Source organism: Mizuhopecten yessoensis, unplaced genomic scaffold, assembly GCF_002113885.1.
Source record: "Mizuhopecten yessoensis strain PY_sf001 unplaced genomic scaffold, ASM211388v2 scaffold10591, whole genome shotgun sequence".
Classification (NCBI taxonomy): Eukaryota; Metazoa; Mollusca; class Bivalvia; order Pectinida; family Pectinidae; genus Mizuhopecten; species Mizuhopecten yessoensis.
In genome coordinates, this window is record NW_018408623.1 from 1,761,098 (window position 1) to 1,783,943 (window position 22,846).

At 40.1% G+C, this 22,846-nt stretch overlaps 1 protein-coding gene across 1 annotated transcript in view; it reads left to right on the plus strand.

The window, feature by feature from the left end:
* The first annotated feature begins 6,933 nt into the window (after window positions 1-6,933).
* Window positions 6,934-22,846, plus strand: part of LOC110461240 (myosin light chain kinase, smooth muscle-like) — a 33,802-nt gene continuing 17,889 nt past the window's right edge. Inside the window, exons 1-3 of the mRNA XM_021514631.1 lie at window positions 6,934-7,217; window positions 20,089-20,281; window positions 22,221-22,427. Of these exons, the coding sequence (XP_021370306.1) occupies window positions 20,110-20,281; window positions 22,221-22,427 (379 nt within the window). The 5' untranslated portion in view covers window positions 6,934-7,217; window positions 20,089-20,109. The remainder of the gene's footprint in view (window positions 7,218-20,088; window positions 20,282-22,220; window positions 22,428-22,846) is intronic.

The following is a 22,846-nucleotide window of genomic DNA, read 5'->3' on the forward strand; positions in this document are numbered from 1 at the left end:
TGATTTTGTTCTTAACACGGTTGGGGAAACTATATATAAAAAGTAGCGCATTTGTGATATACTTATTAAAAAACTAAGAAGGTTCTTCTCTTCCATTTCTAGAGTTAAATTCGAAGATCAATTTTCTTTGCGAAATACTGCCGGCTCAGCTGCCATGATGTCGTAATAAGTTCGGGCGAAGATCTTTCAGTAAGTTTTGAGTATTTACAGCTAAAGTGGGCTTCACTCTACCCAAACCAGATAAGAGGTAACCTGCATAGCCACTGAAAAGAGTGTAAAGAGCCCATGTGGTATTGCTGCTATATGCCTTATCTTGTACATTATAGTACCAGGACCATATCTATCACCAGTGGTTCCAGTTCAATTGCTGCTGTCTTACTTCCAGCCTATCTGTCGAAGTGTACCAGCGGCGCAATTTGTTTGGTAGTATAAGGGACCCAGGTTGACGAAGTGTATCCCAGAAATGATATAATTAGCGTTTGGTAAACTCTAGACCTATCTGTATTCTTACGACCCAGCTCGATCATAGTCCTCCTGTTGGATTGACATTTGTGGTGAGGTTGTGACAAGTGTATCTCATTTACTGTCCTATACGTCGTCAACTTCCTCAAGAACATGGCCATGTAATGCATATTTAGCCTGATGAGTGGTTTCCTTCTCCTTGTGATCCTCATAAAGCCTCAGTCACACATTCAGGATTTTTTCTGCCGTCCTTGATAGGACCATTCCCGATTCAAATTTGTAAAAATATCTATTTAATCACGACAACAATCAGATATTGTTCAGGAAGCGTCCCGATTCAGCGCGTTTCCAGACGAATTCGACCCGATTATCCCGTTCTGTATCCGATTCTGATCCGATTTGTATGTTTCGCATGGTAATAAACGACTGAATCTGTCCCGAAAGCGTCCCGATTCTCCCGAATGCGACCCGACAGAGATTAGACAGTGATCCGACAGTGAACCGACGCTGACGGAGCACATCCATTAGAAAACCGTTTCACGCGATAGTCCCGTCCTATAAAAGAATCGTGCGACGGCGGATTCTCACTCTAGCCTCAGCAGTTCTACAAGGAGAATCGCCGTCAGTTATTGGCAGATTGTCTCCATTTTAATGATATAGTTTCATCTTTATAAGTATTAAGTTACTTCACTATGCCTGCTAAGAAGAAGCCTGTGCCTGCCATGAAGAAAACTGCAAGACAACCAAGGAAAAGGAAGCCTATTTCTATTTCTCCTATGCATTCATCTGCTGAAGAGTTTGGTGGTGATGGTGAGCCAGTTGAAGAAGTCCAGCAAGTCCACAGTGGTGAAATTTAGTTGTGATTTCCTTCCACTCCACTGGGGTAGTGGGGCAGACGATTACCTCTGCAGCGTACTCATCAATGATGGCTTGGTAGACTTCAGGGACAAACATTGACATGGTGTTACTCGGAACCCTGAAGTCCCACGTTATGCTGCTGTAACTGTCGTCGGATGCCAGATGCCTCATGGTGCAGGCAAACTTCAGTCCTGGATCAAGGGCTTGCCTCCACCAGGTATCTTGTTTGGTGATGCAGGGTGTGATCCGAGCCAGGACTTCATCGTATAGTTCTATTGGTAGCCTCATGTAGTTGATGAAAGCTTCTGGATCTTCTTCTCTCAGCTCCCTCATCAATGTGTCATACTGGCCGAGCTGCTCCCTTCTGGATATCCAGGGCTTGACCCAGTATCTTATATTTCTACCGGATCGCAGTACCCTTCTGTTCAAATAATAATTGGCAAACCGAAGGTCTTCTTCTTCCATTTCCACGAGAGCAACCTGCTGCACACACACACACACGTTATACTGCAGACGTGACCAGGTCAGCCGAATCTGGAAATCTACGCATCTCGAATCCTACAACTGTCGCCATATTTGGGATGATTGGGACACTGTCGGAACGCAATCCTATCACAGTCTGATGTACCGCATCGCAGACGGCTTTGTCTGGACTCAGTCGTATCGTGTTCTGTAATTGTCGGGACTCTGACGTGGGTATTATTGCCAAATTTCGTATTAATTACCGAACTGTTCTGGAACGGATTCGGCAAAGACGGTTCGCATTCGGCGAGATCGGGACACAATCTGGACTCCATCGGCAAGAAACGTCAATGAAAAATTTCTCCAGATCATGCCCGTTCCACCGGACACCGTCCAGACACCGTCCAGACAACACAGGATATTGTTACGATTTTGATCCGATTCAGCAGAATCTGTCAAGACATAGTCACGATTGTAATCCGACTAGACAAAATCGGCTGAGTTTCCCGAATGTTACGGGACGCGCCTAACTGTCGGGAGTGCTTGGCCGACCTCTCCGGACCATTCCCGATCCGTAGGACTCTGTTACGAACATATACGACTGCATTCAGACAATAATAGGACAGTCCAGATAATTAAGGATAGTAATCCGACTTTTTCGCTTCTCGTGTCGTAGCGCTGTCTGATATCAAACGGGAGCCATAATCGGCACTGTGTGAACGCCGCATAACCGAAACTTGTCCGGGTCAAATGCAATCTGTCATTGCTTGACCTAGCGTTCCAGTGAAGATATGCTTAAGACTAGACATTGCAGTACAGGAGCTATCATTAGCAAGTAGCTCCGCTTACGAATCAGTCACCTTCTAGAAGGTCGGTTATATTCAAAAAAGTTTACTCAAATCTTGAAGCTTGCAATGTATCTCATGAATGCTAGCTTGTATCGTAAATATTCTCGGAGAACCTTTTTAGATGTTTTGGCAACGTTGAACATTGTGTTCTATAACTCCCTTGTCTGTTGTTCTGGTTTTGTCGCCGATTGTCAAGGGTATAACTTGCTTTTAATGAACGTTTTTGTCAGAAACCATGTTGTGAGTTTATAAAATTGATGACTTGGCTAGGACATTGTGCTCCAGCATTTTGCATGCATTGAAGGTCGACGGTACAAGTTGATAGTGATAACTATTTGATGACTGTCTCCCTTCTTGAAGAAAGGGATAAATGAAGCAGATGACCATATCCATGTATGGTACTGTTGCACAGGGAATGTTGGACGATGAACAGTATGCTGTGGCCTTATAAACAAAGGCATGTTGATGTGCGAAATGTCCCTGTCCATATAACCAGACAAACCTTTTTAGTTATAAGTCAATGTTGATGGTGATGTGCATTCGACCACCGGTGGATTGACCTCAAATACAAGGCCTATTCTACAGAACCGGACGTGTGATAGCTGTTTTTGTTTAATTAAAGAATGTGTGAGTTAAATAGTACAGTCTGCATAATAAATGTTTTGGAGGAACTACGTTATTGTCCTTTACAACTGTACATTGCAGCACGCCGAGCACGAGAGAGAATTTCCCCAAACCTCTACGTACACTTCTGTTACACACTCATCAGCACAGTTCTAAGAGTGTCGTTCTATGGAACAGACGATCAGTATTGACGCCATTTTTGTTCAGTCTCAATATGCTGAATAGCTACACCACCTATAGTTTTGTTAACTTAAATATTAACTTGAATATGCTATTACGCTCCTATGTTCATATACACAGTGTATTCATCGAGTGTCGTTATAAGGTGTTAACATCACAAGAGATTTGGTTTGGTTTGATAAAGGTATAGGTCCTTCCAAAGCTAAGGTCATATAAGGGCTGTGTTAACGATGACGGAGCTACTTTGCATAAAGTTGAAGTGCCACCAAACAGGTAGAGCCGTATATGGACACGGTAATGCGGGAGGTCTTGCCTACAATGTAGCAACACTATTCTTCAGGTTTGTCTCGGCCACAGAACAGAACCCATAACCTTCCTCGCTAGGTCGAACGCTCAACACCAAGTCAAGTGGCGAGGTGTTGCCAAGTTGTGTGCATTAGGAAACAAAAAGTAGTTAGAAAGGAGGGAATACAATTAGTCGCCTCTTATGATCACTCCATATGTAGATAAAGCATATGTTTCTATCCTATGTAGGAATAGTTTGCTTTGACGAAGAATACGCTTTGACGTTGTCGTTTCAGTGGAGCCTAGATAATCTTGCCACCTTCTGTCCTAATTCACCGATTCAAACGAACATAAATCATTTATCAATTACAAATCAACACTGAAATAGAATATCGCTGACCGCAGCATACGCTTTAATTTTTGATTTTATTACACATAATTTCAAATTTCTCGCGATCTTGTCCCCTTTAGATGTTCCATCGACTTGGTCCATACATCGGTCTTCACTCTTGACCCATCCCTGTACCTTTAAGGTTCCCGGCCGGTCTAAGCTCCTTAAATACCTGAAACCACACAACAGGCGAACCAAACAAAAACCTCTGAGTAAGTAACCAATATAAGTGAAAGGGGAATTTTTTTTTGGGGGGGGGCACAAGCGTATACACTGGCTGCCACAGCTCGAATGACACTACACCCGTACACCTTGTACAGCTCACCTGAAACCTCAGGTAAATCACGCCCTACCCGTGGGACACGGGCCGCTCAGGCCACTGTGTATTACCATACTACGCCCCGCCCCTTTACACACGACCACACACACACACATCTGTGTGTCGCAACAACCATCAGTGATATCTCGTAACATTGATAAATATAATTTTATGCTGGGCCAGGTACGGAACAACGTCCCTGTGTCATGATAGCTAAGTCAAGTCTCTGTGGTGTAACTGTTGAATCCAAGTCCCTCTAGGGTACTTGAAGTAACACCCCTGTGGTGTCCAAGCTGAAGCCACACAGATGTTGTTTAACTGTTGACAACCGCAACAATGACTGTTGTGTAACTGCTGACAACTTCAACAGTGACTGTTGTGTAACTGCTGGCAACTGCAACAGTGACTGTTGTGTAACTGCTGACCACCGCAACACTGAATGTTGTGTCACTGCTGACAACTGAAACAATGACTGTTGTGTAACTGCTTACAACTACCACAATGACTGTTGTGTAACTGCTGGCAACTGCAACAGTGACTGTTGTGTAACTGCTGGCAACTGCAACAGTGACTGTTGTGTAACTGCTGACATCCGCAACAATGACTGTTGTGTAACTTCTGACAACTGCAACAATGACTGTAGTGTAACTGCTGACAACCGCAACAATAAATGTTGTGTCACTGCTGACAACTGCAACAATGACCGTTATGTTACTGCTGACAACCACAACAATGACTTTTGTGTAACTGCTGACAACCGCACCAATGACAGTTGTGTAACTGCTGACAACTGCAACAGGGACTGTTGAGTAACTGCTGACAACCGCAACAACGACAGTTGTGTAACTGCTGACAACTGCTACAATGACTGTTGTGTAACTGCTTACAACTACAACAATGACGGTTGTGTAACTGCTGAAGACATGTGCCTGTAGTGTCCAAGTTGAAGCCACGTCCTGCCCTTGTGTTTACGGCTTCACTTTGGTATTAAAACACTGTTGTGTAACTGCTGACAACTGCAACAGGGACTGTTGAGTAACTGCTGACAACCGCAACAATAAATGTTGTGTCACTGCTGACAACTGAAACAATGACTGTTGTGTAACTGCTGTCAACCGCAACAATGACTGTTGTGTCACTGCTGACAACTGAAACAATGACTGTTGTGTAACTGCTTACAACTACCACAATGACTGTTGTGTAACTGCTTACAACTACAACAATGACGGTTGTGTAACTGCTGAAGACATGTGCCTGTAGCAACTGCAACAATGACTGTTGTGAAACTGCTGAAAACTGCAACACTGACTGTTGTGTAACTGCTGACATCTGCAACAATGACTGTTGTGTAACTTCTGACAACTGCAACAATGACTGTAGTGTAACTGCTGACAACCGCAACAACGACAGTTGTGTAACTGCTGACAACTGCTACAATGACTGTTGTGTAACTGCTGACAGCTGCAACAATGACTGTTGTGTAACGGCTGACAACTGCAACAATGACTGTTGTTTAACTGCTGACAACCACAACAATGTCTGTTGTGTAACTGCTGACAACCTCAACAATGACTGTTGTGTAACTGCTTACAACTACCACAATGACTGTTGTGTAACTGCTGTCAACCGCAACAATGACTGTTGTGTAACTGCTGACAACTGCAACAATGACTGTTGTGTAACTGCTTACAACTACAACAATGACTGTTGTGTAACTGCTGAAGACATGTGCCTGTAGTGTCCAAGTTGAAGCCACGTCCTGCCCTTGTGTTTACGGCTTCACTTTGGTATTAAAACTGAAGTCATGCCCCTGTCGTGTAACAACGGCTTCACTTTGGTGTAAACGGTGAAGTCAACTCAATGTGGTGTACTGTTGAAATCTTCCTGTGGTGTAACCATTAAAGCCACATCACTGTGGTGTAAAGACTGAAGCCACCCCATGTGGTGTAAGTATTGTACCCACATCACTGTGGTGTAAAGGCTGAAGCCACCCCCCTGTGGTTACACTATTGAAGCCACCTGCTTTACGGTCGCAGGCTGAGACCATATAGCCTCTGTGAAACGTGTGTATGCGTCTCCTGCACGTACCGTTGTTCTTCTGTAACACGCGCCGGTGAGGGGCAATTAATGCCAATTAGGTAAGCGCACATCAGGGGTCTTGACGTCTTCATCAAAACAACCCGTACTTTCACTTTGCACGTCCCATATAGATCTTGTCTGTTACAGATCGAGTCAGATCTTGATTGTAACAGATCGAGTCGTTAAACGGTTAATTAAATTATCTGCGAAAATAAACGATAACGACTACGTCATGTAGTGGTAGTAACACGGAAAATGTACCACATGCGAAAAATGTTTAGGTAACCGCAAAAATTGAGCCCCGCGAAGTCCTATATTTCAATACCGACTTTGTACTTGGGTATGTAAACATGTTTTGGTTTCTAAAGTGTTTCTAATATTACCTGTTGAAACAATAATATGTTCGGGCTATAGTGCCGCAGCCACTGGTGGAAGACGGCTGATGCTGTGATATTAGATGTAATACACAAACATATGGTCCCAATATCTCGTCAGCATGTGCTCGCGCCCGCCCGTCACTGCACGTGGATAGAACGCGCCTATCCGGTTTCAGTGGCTGCCTGCGCCTCTCTGGACGTTATCTGGCCTCGTGTCTCTCGTTACTCGCTTCGCTTTCTGACCTTACACTGTCCACTTACGTCTCACGGTCAACTCGTGTAATGGACTAATGATAAAGGTTTTCTATACAGTTTGCATTCCAAATATCAAGGTAAGTTGTTTTTTTGGAGTGTGGTGTGTGGTTTAGTAGGACCTGTCGGTGTTAATGAGCGCCATTATTATCTCACAGATAGGTGTATTATTGTTCCTAATATGCTGTGTCAGCATCAAACAGCCATTTCTTGTTTCTCAAAATCCGAGAAATAATAACGTTAGTTTTCAAAATATTACACAGAAAGCATAATGTTCAGTTTTAAGTTGTTCTGTCGTTTTTGTATAATTGATTGATAAAGAATGAATGTCATTAATTAGATACTTTATACTGTTAGATACTTGTAAAAGCATGCATTTCGACGCAAATAAGCGCAAAACAAATTCCTCAAAACTGCATGTGCTATTTTCAGTTTAATCAATCAATATTAATCGCTCATTATCAATAAAATATTATTTTTAGACGTTTGATAACTAAAAATCTATACTACTGCTAGAGCATAGCTTTGCGCTTCAGTGATACGGAGTAATATGGATTGAAATTGCTTGTTTTAATTTATGCCATCTCAACTGACTGCATATTTTGTTTCAATTTCTGTATTGTTTTCAAAACCAATCGATAGCCTTAAGATATGTTGGGTCCTACAGGTTTTATATGGAGACAGACATGCGTTGTGTTGAAGGGGCTACACAGACATTGTCTTCACTTGGTTCAGTTTTGTTCAAAATGTTTTATCCTATAAGTTATTTGTATACATACACCAACTTCTCTCAGAAACTAAAGACAAACCGTTCCCAAGGTCGTTCAGTGTTAGCTAATGACGATAAACGTATACGTATGCGTACATGATCTATAATTAACCCAATCACTGGGTACGTACGTACGACGGTGTTATCTGCCTCACTGGCTCAGACTCGCGTCAGAGATGGAAAGTCCTTCATATTTGTGGAGAGCGCATTGTGTGTAATGTAATTCAATGGAGTTCAGTGCTAAGCGAAAAAAAGCATAAAAGAAAAATTACTAAGTTGTACCTTAAAATTGGACCGTAAATTCTAAACGACGGTTTAATAAGTTATTTTACAGATGCTGCGTATAACTGGCTTAATAAGGTGGTCGGGTGGTGCAGTGGATAGCGCACTTGCCTTTCACCAAGGCGGCTTGGGTTCGATTCCCCGATCGGACGTGAAAAGTTAAGGGGTCACCTGCCCGGCTACGTGGGGTTTCTCCTGGTACTCCGGTTTCCTCCCACAATTAGACCCTCCCGCGCGCTAACATCCGGGCCAACACGAATGATTAAGTTGAAATAGCTTGTTTCATAATTATTGTAAAATAAAGTTGACATATAATTGGTTTTGTTACAGGTTTATTGTTAGGAATAGAACTTGAAAAAATGTCATTTTGAACGTTCACCGAGACGTTTTATAGTTTTCTATATTTTAACCAACTGTTAAGCAGTTAGTCTGACATTTGCATACACAATAAAAAGTTTGTCATACTACAAAAGAAACTCTGATTAGTCACTCGGCTAAATAAGTTTCTAAAATGAGGTGTGACTGTCAGACGGTAAATATAAAATCACGCGCCGTGAATATAAAACACTTTCTAGAGGCGATAACTCTCACTGACTGAATGTCGTTGTGTAAAAACAAACATAACGCTTTGAACTAGGTAGCTTTCAATTTCTCTGATCAAATATTTTTTGTAGTATGAACTTTCCGAAAACGCATTACAGTTTAAGTTTAGAAGGGGAATAACTCTTACACAAAGCTGCAGGTTAATGTCATGTTAGCGTATAATTTGAATGAAAATTAAATATGCAAAAGTAATTTTAAATCATTATGCGGAAAATAATTGAAATCATCTCAACTTCAGTTTCTTTAATCCGTGCAGTGTTATTTTTTGTGCTGGACGTATGCGAGAAAAAAAATGTTTAAATCGTTCAGCTTTGATTTAAAATTATTTTGGAGTAAAACAGTTTTTAGCACTGTGCAGCTTTGTGTAATAACGACACGCAATCCTTATTTGAAACAAGTTGACTACTTATATGACGTGAACCAGCTAACCGAAAAAATATCCATAACTTGTGAAATTAAACTTCATTTATAAGAGTTTTCAAAACTACATGTATTTTTTGATATCGGTAGAAAACATGTCTTTTAATTAATATCGATATAGGTAGACATGTACAAATTCCCGGCTTACAAAAATAGACTGTAGGTTGAAGTGATTATGCTGATGCATTGATTAGTAGGGGAGAGGCTAGATTTGTGTGGTATTCGCTCGCGTGTCTGTAATGGAGGGGGGGGGGGTACATATGGTAAATACATCAGTGGGGAGGATGTGACGGCGGTATAGCGCACATGTGTGGATGATGAGAGGGGTGGGGAGGGCAGAGGGGGTATATGTGTATCGGTAATCACGCGTATGTTATGTATTACATGTTGGTTTTGTTCCAAATACAGATATATGCTTGGTACATTCAATAAACACCCGTGTTGTTTCAGAGTCATGTCGCGATTCTTCGAACTCTTTACACATCCCGAGGTCTGTGTGATAATATAATTCCTAGGACCTAGGAGTCTGTGTCTTAGGCATAAATAACATAAGTCAAGCTAGTATGTTCTAGTCCGCACAATTTCAGAAATTCAGCAAATTTCCTGTCTCTTGCAGGATCTTTTCAGGAAAATGTAATCCGGGTCATATAATGTCGCGAGAAAATACAACGTTTGAATCCGAGGAGCGATATAGATTGCAATACAGTGTTTCTTGTGGTCTAAAAAATACGCCATTTCGGGCTGTATCGAACTATACATATGTATGTAGTTTTCCTTATTAAGTATTTCGCTTCTATTTTAAACTCGCCGATTCCGCATTTCACAAATGAAAAGGCGAAAATAACACTGCCACAAAAACTACCTTGCTTACAGTAACAAAAGACAAAATGTTGAAATTTTGTAATGTTTTACGAAATGATCATTCTCTTGGCATGCAAATATGTTGTTTACAAGAACTGGAACATTAAAGTTATGACGGTACAGACCAATTCTATCTATCTTTATCTGAAGGACGTGTCAAAGTCTCAGACATCGTAAACAGACATAAACCACTTTATAGCACGTGCTTTGTTTTAATACGCTCTAATCGTGCACATCTTTCACAATCTTCACTCAATAAATACTGTACATGTACATGTGTTAGATATGGAAACTCTTACAAGTGTTTGATGTTAGAAGCATGTTTTACACAGCCGCCGTCAGAGTGACGTACGCCCACATATACCTACCTATCAGAGGTAACAGTTGCTCTGTCAGGTGATGAAATACATTTACCAGGATTATCTAACTGTCTATTATAGTTTTTATCACCCAAACAAAAACACTTTAAAATACACGTGCTTTGGTCCTTTGTGGTGCTGTGAAAGCGTTTTGCCGGGAATAAGACACCACATAAAATGCCGTGACGTTTGGTTGATTGAGGAATAGGACGAGATGGGTGCAACCAAGTCGTCCCTAGTAGAGTATTCAACCATATCGCCACAGTAGTTTTGTACGCTTAATATGTTATTTCTGCAATATGAAGGTCGATGTTTTTTATTAGGCTCATTACTATCATGTGTAGTTTTATTGTCATTACCTCAGTTCTCGTAATGGGGACGTAACATTACTTAGATTTGGTCTAGATTTAAATGACGGGTGTAGGAAAGACGCTTACCCTTCCGGAGTACCTGGTCTTATCATGCTAGCATTTTTTGATGTTAATCTACAATTTGCTCTAGTTTTATTGATTTTGAGTTCGAAATATGGTTTTAAGGACACATCGGTATTATCTTGTTTTTTAACCAGTTAGTCGGTTCAACAATAGATTTTAAGTGAACGGAAATAATTATTTTCATAAATAAATATTTAAAAATATTTAGTTATGCCTACCTGCCAGTTTAACGGTCGGCGATACAACCAGAGAAACAGCTTTGTTGAGTACTATATACAAATAACTTACCAAATTGTACAAAGGTGGTAGCTTACTTACAGCGGACAATAATTTCTACGCAAATATCAGACTTAATTTTCGGTATTACAAAGCTGAATAACAGAAAGGGGGTGCAGGTCGCAGTGTTTTGGCTTGATATCGAAAGTGTGATACAAACACGTAGGAAGGCATTAAAGCGGTGTATATCAGTATATCTGATAGGGAATATCAACATATACAATCTTTTATAAACTAATGCATTACTTTGATACGCATATGTGTTTTATCTCGGATAAAGATATAAATATATACCAACACATATCATCAAATAGATTGATAAAACAAATACATATTTATTGTAAACTAATGTATATCATATATGTTGTTTACTAATATACACTCTATAGAGACAACCATAAATACATAATTTACATCAGATATAAATGATGTTTTCGTCGAAAATATTTTCAGGACTAGTCGAAACTAGATTACATAACACGTATTGGCTCCTCGAGTTTCGAAGAGCCGATCTCTCGAAACGTGCTACCACGAAGGTAGCAAACTAATTAATTGTATTTTTGGAGCTATGGAGAAGTGCGTCCTAACACATGGAAAACAAGTTTGTGTAGCAAGTTATATACCGCGTTTATGATGATAGGACTAGTCATCAGAGAACTGGAATCGTTCCGAAACTCATTGGAAAGTCCATCACACTTAAAAGATCAAAAACACACAGGAAAACGGATAATTGTTCTGAACACGAGTAAACTTAAATATTTGGCAGAGATTCAGATCGAGTCTGATGTTCTTGTTAATCATTGTGATGAGGTAAATACGATTTGTATCGCATCTGTACAATTTGATAATAATAGTGTTCCTAAAACAATTTGACGCCAGCAAAGACATTTACGCAAACGAGTCAACATTGATAAGCCCACGAGACAATTAAGCTATAAAAAGCATACGTCCTTATTATTTCAGCTGTTATATTGTTGGCTAATTAGAAAAGACGATAATAACCATTATGAAAAGTTCTTTTTACACAACCAATCAGATTTTCTATGTGACGTTTCGATGACTAGTACGAAAAATTGCCAGTGAAGCGTATGCACACAAAGGTGTAAAATGTGTACGAGTTGTCCACAAAATCGATGTCGATTCGGCTCCGCTGCAAGCGTATGTACAATAGTTGTCATATATGTACCGAAATTACTTTTCATCTACGCTTTGTTTAATACTTGGTCTAAACAAAGCGTAGCTGAATCGAGTCATTTCAGTACAAATACAGCATAGCCGAATCGACATCGATTTTGTGGACAACTCGTACACATTTTACACCTTTGTGTGCATACGCTTCACTGGCCATTTGTGGTACTAGTCATCGAAACGTTACATAGAAAACTTTATTGGTTGTGTAAAAAGAACTTTTCATAATCCAGACTTACCAACCTGAAGAACATGTTTAGAAATAGACGATACTAGCTACATTATTAGGACACAGTATGGGTCATCGATAGATTTCAAGCAGAAAGAAACACAAAACGTGAAAAAAAATGTATTTGAAGGTTTTGATTTGTTTGTTTGTTTGTTTGAATTGGTTTTGACGTCCTCAAAACAGCCAGGACCATTTGAAGACGGTTGCCTATGAAGACCCCACCGAAAAAGAGAGTAGGGAACGGAGAAAAGAAAAAAGGAACCCAAGAGTTGCACAATCTAATTAAAATTATATCTTCACATCGCTCCCGTTTACTGATATGTCGCGTTCAACGCGACATATCAGTAAACGGGAGCGATGTGAAGATATAATTTTAATTAGATTGTGCAACTCTTGGGTTCCTTTTTTCTTTTCTCCGTTCCCTACTCTCTTTTTCGGTGGGGTCTTCATAGGCAACCGTCTTCAAATGGTCCTGGCTGTTTTGAGGACGTCAAAACCAATTCAAACAAACAAACAAACAAATCAAAACCTTCAAATACATTTTTTTTCACGTTTTGTGTTTCTTTCTGCTTGAAATCTATCGATGACCCATACTGTGTCCTAATAATGTAGCTAGTATCGTCTATTTCTAAACATGTTCTTCAGGTTGGTAAGTCTGGATTATGAAAAGTTCTTTTTACACAACCAATAAAGTTTTCTATGTAACGTTTCGATGACTAGTACCACAAATGGCCAGTGAAGCGTATGCACACAAAGGTGTAAAATGTGTACGAGTTGTCCACAAAATCGATGTCGATTCGGCTATGCTGTATTTGTACTGAAATGACTCGATTCAGCTACGCTTTGTTTAGACCAAGTATTAAACAAAGCGTAGATGAAAAGTAATTTCGGTACATATATGACAACTATTGTACATACGCTTGCAGCGGAGCCGAATCGACATCGATTTTGTGGACAACTCGTACACATTTTACACCTTTGTGTGCATACGCTTCACTGGCAATTTTTCGTACTAGTCATCGAAACGTNGCATACTAGTCGCCTCTCATTATGACTTACAGCGAGATACAGCAGGGATATTTATTCCCCGTATCTGCAGGTTTTGGGGGAAGAGACTGGCTGTGAGAAACACTGATTTAGAACACTCCTCTAGACCTGACATGTAAGTCTACACAATCTTCATCCCGACGGCAGACAAAGTGATTATCTTACTTAGTATGTAAACACCAGTTCAACGTATTATTGTTTTCGTACAAAACAATGAGGGATTGTTTACTATCAGTCAAACTGGTATAAAATGTTTACTTTACGGTTTATTTCAAATACGAAATGATCTCATTGTTTTAACCACTTCCGTTGTTCAATCTGTTGTAAGGTTTTCTCCCATATTGATAGCCATAGATCTATGGTAACTATAGTAAGCCTACTGGCAATTAAGCACACCAAGGATGAGTCCTGCACACGTGTTTTATCTCTTTGAGCAAAAACATTTCTATCATTCTGGAATGACTTATGAAGTCAAAAGACTTTAATGTCAAAGTCAAGCATATTACAATATGGGAGCACATCCTCCAATTATCCCATCATACACTTGGATAACCCGTGACCTGCTGCACTCGCACTACACAGCTCCCATGGTACATACGGCTCCACTTCCTATGTCTGATTCGCAATATATCAACCACCTACCGTGCTCGCTTTTACATTTTCCAAAAACAGTTACGCACCGGATGAATTTTGAATTCAGATGTTCCTGGAACTTTGGTTTTTCGAAGGTTTGCAATCTTACGGCATATGACCTTGACATTAGGTTATGATGTTTCACACTGTAAATATGACTATGACATTGTTTCTATGGTGGCTGGTTCATCTCTGCATACCATTTTACTGTCCAGCGGTTCGCCTAACATCCTCATAAATTTAACGTTGGTTGTAGTTCCTCGCCCTCTTACGACATTTACGTTGCTTGACGGTCATTTACTCTACTTTCTTGTAACCTTTACATGGACTGTTTAGTATTCGTTTCACCACAAATATGACCTTGACTTTGGTTGATTTGTAGTTTGCCTCATACCTATACTGACCTTGGTATTGGTGAGGTGTTTGATTAGTTCGCCCGTACCTTCAATGGCGTACCTACCAACCAAGCTATTGGTAGTTTGGAAGTTTGCGCCAACACCAAATGGCAATGAACTCTTTTGTCGATAAGATCATTCCCATCAACAATGACATTGACAATGGTTGCCTGGTAGTTCGTATCATTACGTACTGACCTTGACATTGGTAATTAGTAGTTCTTACCCGAAAGTAATGACCTTGATATCGTTTTATTTATTTTTTTATTTTTATTTTGGCTTCTCACCTAATGCCATGAACATGGATTGTTTGGTAGTTCGCCCCAAAACCATATGACCTTTGGCATTGTTTGACATGTTTCTCCGGATCATGCGATCATGCTCAGTGTATACTAAAATAACGAGAACGGTCCCACGGTTTAAGCAGCCTGTATGTACGGTTGTAAGCTGTGGTGTTGAGATTTGGTTGAAAGCTTTCTCGGAGGGCAAGTCTAAACGTACATCAGAGATCGGCGTAATTATCCAGAACTATTCTTGGACGAGTACAGCACTGTATTAATTAGCCACTCTCTTCATGTGGACGAGAAACATCGATTCCACATACTAACATCAGAAAGGTGCCATTTTATATCGCACGTGTGCCGCTTAACTAAGGATAGGTTAGTGTTCTATTTATTGGTTGTTGAGGTCCCATATGTTGGGTATAATTGAACGGATTTAGGTGCAGGACTGGGATTCGGACAGAATGGCCTGTCCTATTCGCACATAGACATACTTACAACGTGGTACCTTCTGGTGCCTCCCAGGGCTATAAGAACATAATGAAACATAACATGGTGACTTGTTATGACTCTTTGATAGCAGGAGTGACATGCATATCATGACGTGTGCATGTTTATTTTGAAGGTAACTTATACTGGTTTTCGTGATTTTCGGGTAATAGAGTTTAATTGTTAATTTTCATGACTGGTGCTCTTTAACGGTTAAAGTCTACCACTGTTGTATACCATGAAATCCTCATTTTTGTGTTAAATTTGCAATTACGTTTAAAGTCATATTACACTGTCTCGCGTACAGTTTGGTGTATATGCAGTGCTATGTTACGTTTAAAATCTGAACGGAGCACAAGGGAGAGCATCCGTAATACTATCATAGATGTGTTTCCGTTGTGAGTTATAGTTGTAACAATGGGACATTTGTTTAAATGACCAAAATATATAAAGTCTGAACCTGTGCAAATATATTTCTTTCTTTTATACACTTTTACTTTTTTAAACAAAATCATGTACAAAGTTATGCTAGTGTATTCTCGTGGAAGAATTTCATTATCTTTTCTTTCAAAAACGCTATTGTTCAAACGGTCAGCAATATGCTAAATAGAAGTTATCGTTAGCCGCTGATCATCGTCCGATTAACAAGAATGAGTGAGATTATTTGATAACCTAACGGCCAACAGACTGCTTATATAGATATTCGCGCATTGTTTATTTGCCCTTAGAGCTGGGAAGGGAACTATTTTATATACAATTCATCTATATTTATAATATTCGTAAATCTAGTAAAGAGGGCACCTGTAAGAAGTACACGACAGCTTACCTAGTGGCTGTTACGGGGGTACACTTATTGGACCGCGAACCAGTAACATATCAATGTAACCATGGTAACACTCTCTCGCATCTGTTGGTTGTCTATAGATGATAATGAGGAGTACCTCAACAGATGGGACGCCGAAACACATGGATTTGCGGTATAGAGTCTTTGGGAATATACATTTTGTATCTGATAATGTATTTATCTGTTACCTACATAGCGACTGAAAGGTCGTATTAGGTTTTTAGAAATTACCAGTTGATGCTCCAAAGTCTCTGCTTCCATTACCCTCCCTATATTCTTTGGTTTCGTGTTTTGTGAAAGTTTACCGGATGTCCAATGGATAAAAACATCGATTTTATCTGTCTCTTTTAACAGCTGAATTTATTCCTTTGCATTTATTTCTTTGGTAAAGATAGCTAGTCATACATGTACTTTGAATATTGGCATATTCTCGTCAAAACAATTGTATTATACCGAGACGCACTATCGACAACAGTCTGTGGCCTAGAGTGGGTCCCGGGACGTGAGGAGACACATTGGATTTACTCGCCAAGAAACACGTATCGATAGACCATTGACGCTAGTCTATATGTTGAGAGCAGGTCCTGGGACGCAGGGAAACATTGAATTTGATAGTATGCAATCATCGAGAGACACGTACGTGTAGCTAGTTAATTAACACCAGTCTATGTAAAAGGGTAGGCCTCGGGACTTGGGGAGACAGAGTGGTTAATAGTAATTACCGAAAGACATGCTTGGTTATTCCATTGACTATGTTGTAGAGTAGGCCCAGGCTAAGTATGTAATCACCAAGAGACACATTTGGTTAGGTCATTGACGCCTGTCTATTATTTTAGACTAGGCCCGAGCCGTCGGGAGACAGTGTATTTGATAGCTAGTATATATGTAATCACCGAGAGACATGTGGTTAGGTCATTGACGTTAACTATATTTTAGACTTGGCCCGGGAGACGGAGAGACAGTGTGTTTGATAGCTAGTATGTAATCACCAAGAGACATGTGGTTAGGTCATTGACGTTAACTATATTTTAGACTTGGCCCGGGAGACGGGGAGACAGTGTGTTTGATAGCTAGTATGTAATCACCGAGAGACATATGTGGTTAGGTCATTGACGTTAGTTATATTTTAGACTTGGCCCGGGAGCCGGGGAGACAGTGTGTTTGATAGTAATTACCGAAAGGCATGCGTGGTTATGTCATTGGTACAGCGTATGTGGTAAGTTTGACCCCGTGACTTGGAATGACAGTGTGTTCGATACTTTGTAATGCGTGGTTAGGTCATTGACGTCTATATTTTAGATTAGACCCGGGATAGTATTTATCCTAAAGTCATGCGTGGTTATGTGATTGGTGCAGTCTTTGTTTTAGAGTAGACCCCTGTACATAAAGAGATAGTATGTTTGATAGTATATAATTACTGAGACATGTGAGGTTAGGACATTGACGACTGTCTATATTTTAGATTATGCCCTCGGAATCTGGGAACCAGTGTATTTGAGAGTATAATTACAGAGAGACATGTTAGGCTAATCAGCTATGCCCATTACCTCATGTATTATATATACAATAGCTGTCAATTCGTTATCTTGTAATTACAATGGTCTGCCTCTCAGGATGACTTTGTTAGTAAATAATAGGTGTACATTGCTTTTTGATCGTTCACTTTCTTCTCACAACAGCAGAAATGACCAAGTGCTCGTATAATTATAGCGCCATTTACCAAGTATTTTAACAAACATATACAACAGTTCCAATTGAAGACCGTATCACCCGATCTATTTACTCTCTTGCACTTTGGTATTTGACTCCCATCCTATTATGTCCATTCTTTCGGACCTTTGGCTGTATTCACTCCCCTGGGCCGTTGTACCTGATGCCCAATCCCAACCCCACTGTTCCAGACCTTTGTACTCGACTTCTGATACCCGCCCGACCATATTCACTCCCCTAAACCGTTCGACTAACATCGGCTGATTCCGGTATGTACAGAATCTGCCGAGTTGTGACTAGTGTCTCCTAGACCTTAGCAATCAAGGCTAAAATAAATGATCACCAATTTATAATTAACCGAAATTGAAGTTGAAATAAGTGTGTAAATTTGAATTTGTAAGGTTGGAATACTTCTCTTTATATGAGTAACGTACGTTTAGTCGTATCAATGAAATAATTACCTGTTGTCTTGTCTATATTTGCTCTAGTTAACATTCGAGGTCAAAGCAAACACTCTATATATTATGCTAATATAAGCTTACAAAACCGCGTTTCTACCAATGTAATCCATCACGTAAAATTACAATCTTGGATGCTGATTGGATAATGTTCACTTTATGTCTCGTTCACACCAAGCTGGTTCCACGAGACTGCAATTCAGCACAGCCTTGCGGTTCTTACGCGAGTCTGTTTGTGCTAGACTATTGCACTTTGAGGCAATACTGTCAAGTCACTGTAATGAATTCCGCCATTTTAGAAAATAATTCCATAACTATTTTTAGAATTGATAATTCAGTACTGACTTCTGTTGAGGTAATTGTGTCAGCAATGTGTTGTCTACAGAAGACTACATAGACAAATATCGGCCCATTTGATTTTTTCCTCTGTACATCTGTAATATTAGTAGGACGCCCCGTGGAGTGACAGTGCTATAAATAGCTGTTACGTTATATAATTATGGTGTACGATGCTGTAGGTAGTACTACATCCGCCAAAGCTTATGCCATGTATATATATATACACCCAAACCTTCATGTTCAGCTGCACTCTTATTAGCAATAAACGATAAACACACACACAACACAAAAGGTCTAACGGGCTTGTATCAGACTCTCTTTTTTAAAGATTCAACAGACCTGTACCACGAGTTCCAATAAATAAGACGCCGAAGTTTTCCGCGGCAAAATATCAAACTGCAATTTCTGCACAATAACAAGCTTGATTTACCTGAATGATTGGATTCCGAGCAATAGTTTCGTCTAATTTTTCAATATTGTAGTGATATCGCTTTTAATATGTTGCCTACACCGAGTCTAAATGAGGTTATCAATTGTAAATTCTAGCTACAAATAGATAACATCATTTATAACGTGTTCAAACAAAGAAACAACATACCAGTGTTGAACAAAAATAAGTTAACAGATACATTTTGTCAAAACATAAATAATGCAAAATATGGAGCACGTAAATGTCCAGTAATTCGACAATTGAGTGACTAAACAGTTCTCTTTCCCTGTAACGTGTCGATGTACCCGTCTCGCCCATCTTATTAGCCGATAGCCACCGTTCTCGGCCAACAAACATGTCTAACCCATGTGATCCTCGTTAGCCGAGAAACAGCCGTACCACCGACAGGTTGGTGCATGGGGATCTCTCAATACACAGGGCATTGGACACACCTGAACAGTTAATGGCATCGTCTGTGTGTAGTGCTTGATATGACCATCTGTGTTTACATGTACCGTAGTTATTCGTGCTACGAAACTTACACTTTCCGTAACTAAGGTAATTGTCCGGTAATAAGCCCACCCCATATTACATCTCTCAATGGGGTCATATTTTAGAACAATACACAATTGGCCTACATTAATCGGGGTACAATTTACAAAAGAACGTGGGTGTCTGTCAGTATAAGACAGTTATATAAAGTATTCCTATTTAACTTTGAGAACTATAGAGGAAATGACTGAGCAGTATGATAGCAAAAATCGATGCTTCTTTACAGAAAATTCTTTTTCAGCTTACGTGTACATGCTTTTTGAGAAGAAATGTCCTTTGCAAGAACACGGAATTGGGTAACTACATAACACGAAGACATTATATATTTTAAGATATTTCTAAAATATTTCAGATCATATAAAAACCCTTCAAAATGGCAGAAGAGGTCGCCCGTATGTCCACGTCATCGGCGTCGGACGAAGACGAGTTTCATGTTTACCGTCTGCGCATCCATGACGCAAATTTAGACGACGCGGGAAAATGGACATGTGAAGTTGAAGACAAATATGGCAAAGTGTCGACTGTGTGTGACGTGGCAATTCTCGGTCAGTTTCACGTGGCCTCGCCGTCTGTGGCGTACATACCAGCATGACCGTTCTCTCCTTCACGTTGTTATTGTTTCTATAGTTGAGATATTTTGCATGTATGTAGAACAAACGACTCCAAGCATCCGGTTCGTTTCCAACAAAAATGTTCATGATATATATATACCCAACAACCTATTAAATGCGTTTTGACTTTATCTGTGTCGTTTCCAAAAGAATCCACTGTTGCTATTGTGTAATTTCACTCGATTTCCGAAACGGAACTGCAAGTACCGATATGCCTTGTCTACGAGGACTGTTGTAGGAAGGGCAGACGTCATTAGACCTAAGCCATCAGACAATGTGATTGTTGATTTAGTAGAAGTTTGATATAGTGCATGTTTATTGTGATGCTCTAGCTAGCTTATTAGATAGTATGGATATTATATGTAGTACCAACGACATGTTGCGAAGTCCATGCAAGAAGGTATGCTAGGATCGCATATTCTGCTACTCTGTGCTTAATGAAAGTATAGCATGCTGTCTCCTTCTGCTGCTACAGATATTCTGTCAAAGTCTGCTTCTTTTGTCTAGTTCAGCCTAGCATGCTTCTGTTTCTTCATTAAACACTTGTAACCAATCTCTATGTGTTATGTTGTTCTTCCGTGCCAAACTCCTCTAGCTTTCCTTAGTCTGTCTCAAAGGCCACCCTCCTCTGTGGTGTCCCTAGATCACAGGGGTTTGCGAACTAGAAAATGTTCCTTTTATTTTTGAATAAGTCGTCCCTTGCCACATTCTACTCATGCCGACACTCTACGAGGTTTTTGAAGAATGACCTAAATACATAAAAAAGATATACGTATATAATGAGGCAAAGTATAATTAAACAATTACTCATTAGCCCGGTGTTGACGTGGGTAGCGTGCAAGAGGACTTATTCCATATAAACATAATTTTCTAGTTTACACGTGCCTGTGATTTAGTTAATGTCTAGTTGGCATGAAGTTCGTGCTTTCTGTAGGTGTCATTCCTATGATATAGCGAAATGCATCTAATGTGATTTGATCTGGCGTTGATTATTTTATCATGATCGACGGACATGGTCTGGCTTGTTATCTGATGATAAATATTTGTAGACATCACCTAATGTCAGCTGATAGTTTATATAACCGTATCGCTTACTTTTTAACACAATTAATGCAGATCAGCAAAGCTTCTTTTTGCTGTTCATATTGTTATATTTAAAAACAGTAGCCACAGGTGTTTGAATCGATTGCACTACCTCTTCCCGGACTGAAAAAATAGATAACAAGGCCTATATTTATATGGCTACAAAATGAGATTGCATAGAAACTAAGTCCCAAGGGGGGGGGGGGGGGGGGGGGGGGGGGNGAGTGTGTTCTTCTCTTCATGCTAAGCAAATGTTACACAGTCATCGGGTAGTCATATTAACAATTTCCATGTAATATCATAGGGGCTAAGTCTCAAGAGGTGAGGCTGAACCCAGGAGGCCAAACTTTGTAGCATGATCATGTTCGTCTCTTCATCTTCAGCAATAGTTTATACGGTTATGCATGGGGTGGGCTCTCAATCAATTCTATGTTATGATCCAGAGACTTTGTCTGGAGGAATGGGGCTGTAACACGAGGCTGATCCTAGAAGTTGTAGCATCGGGCCAGCTAAAAATAAATTTTACATCAGCAAAGCTGCCATTTAGTACTACATGATAGTGTTTAAGGGGAGCAATTCGATCTAAGCACCTGTGACATGTACTTTAAAAGTTGTCAAAGAAGCTTATGTGTTGTTTTATTTTGCATCAAGCGTTATAAAATGTATAAATATATATAAGCTTTAGAGGCATGTTCGCTATTAACATTCTATACAATCTTGTTTCCAAAACAAAACTTGGCATGTCCGGTTATGTTAAAAACTTAATCTGTCCCTTCTATCGCCTCTATAGAGGAGCTAAAGCGACAAGCGAAGGCCGCGGTAGAAGAGGCAAACATGAACAGGGCGACACAGCGAAAGGCGACCACCACCACCACCACCTCTTCATCCTCCAATACCTCCTCCTCCATGACTTCCTCAAAGACGACCATCCAGAACGGAGTACAAGAGGAGGAGAAGTCAGAGTTCTTCCACTTCAGTAAGGGAGGCGATCTCAACAGTAAGTAGATTTGGTTCTCATATTAAGTGATCTGGATCACTCAGGGGTGTAGCTAGCCCTTGTTTGGAGTGGATCATTTAGAACCAGGACGAGGGGGCCGGGACTTTGTAGGGGTACAAGGAGGTGCACTAAGCAGTGGGTTTTTATTAGTTGGATTCAGCTGCGTAACAGTGAACCGGCTATTGAATCGTACACGGGCAAGAAACCACATGACACGCCAGGGACGTCATATTTGAAGTGCAAACTTGTACACTTGTTGACAGTTGAATACCGTTTCCCATACATGTACATTAATCCGAGAGCAACTAAACATCACTGGAATGTTTTGCCATGTGGTTATGGTTGTAAACTGGGACAATATTTTGCAATTGAAAAATAAGTACATAGTGTAGCATGTGCGTATTGTATACATATTTTCT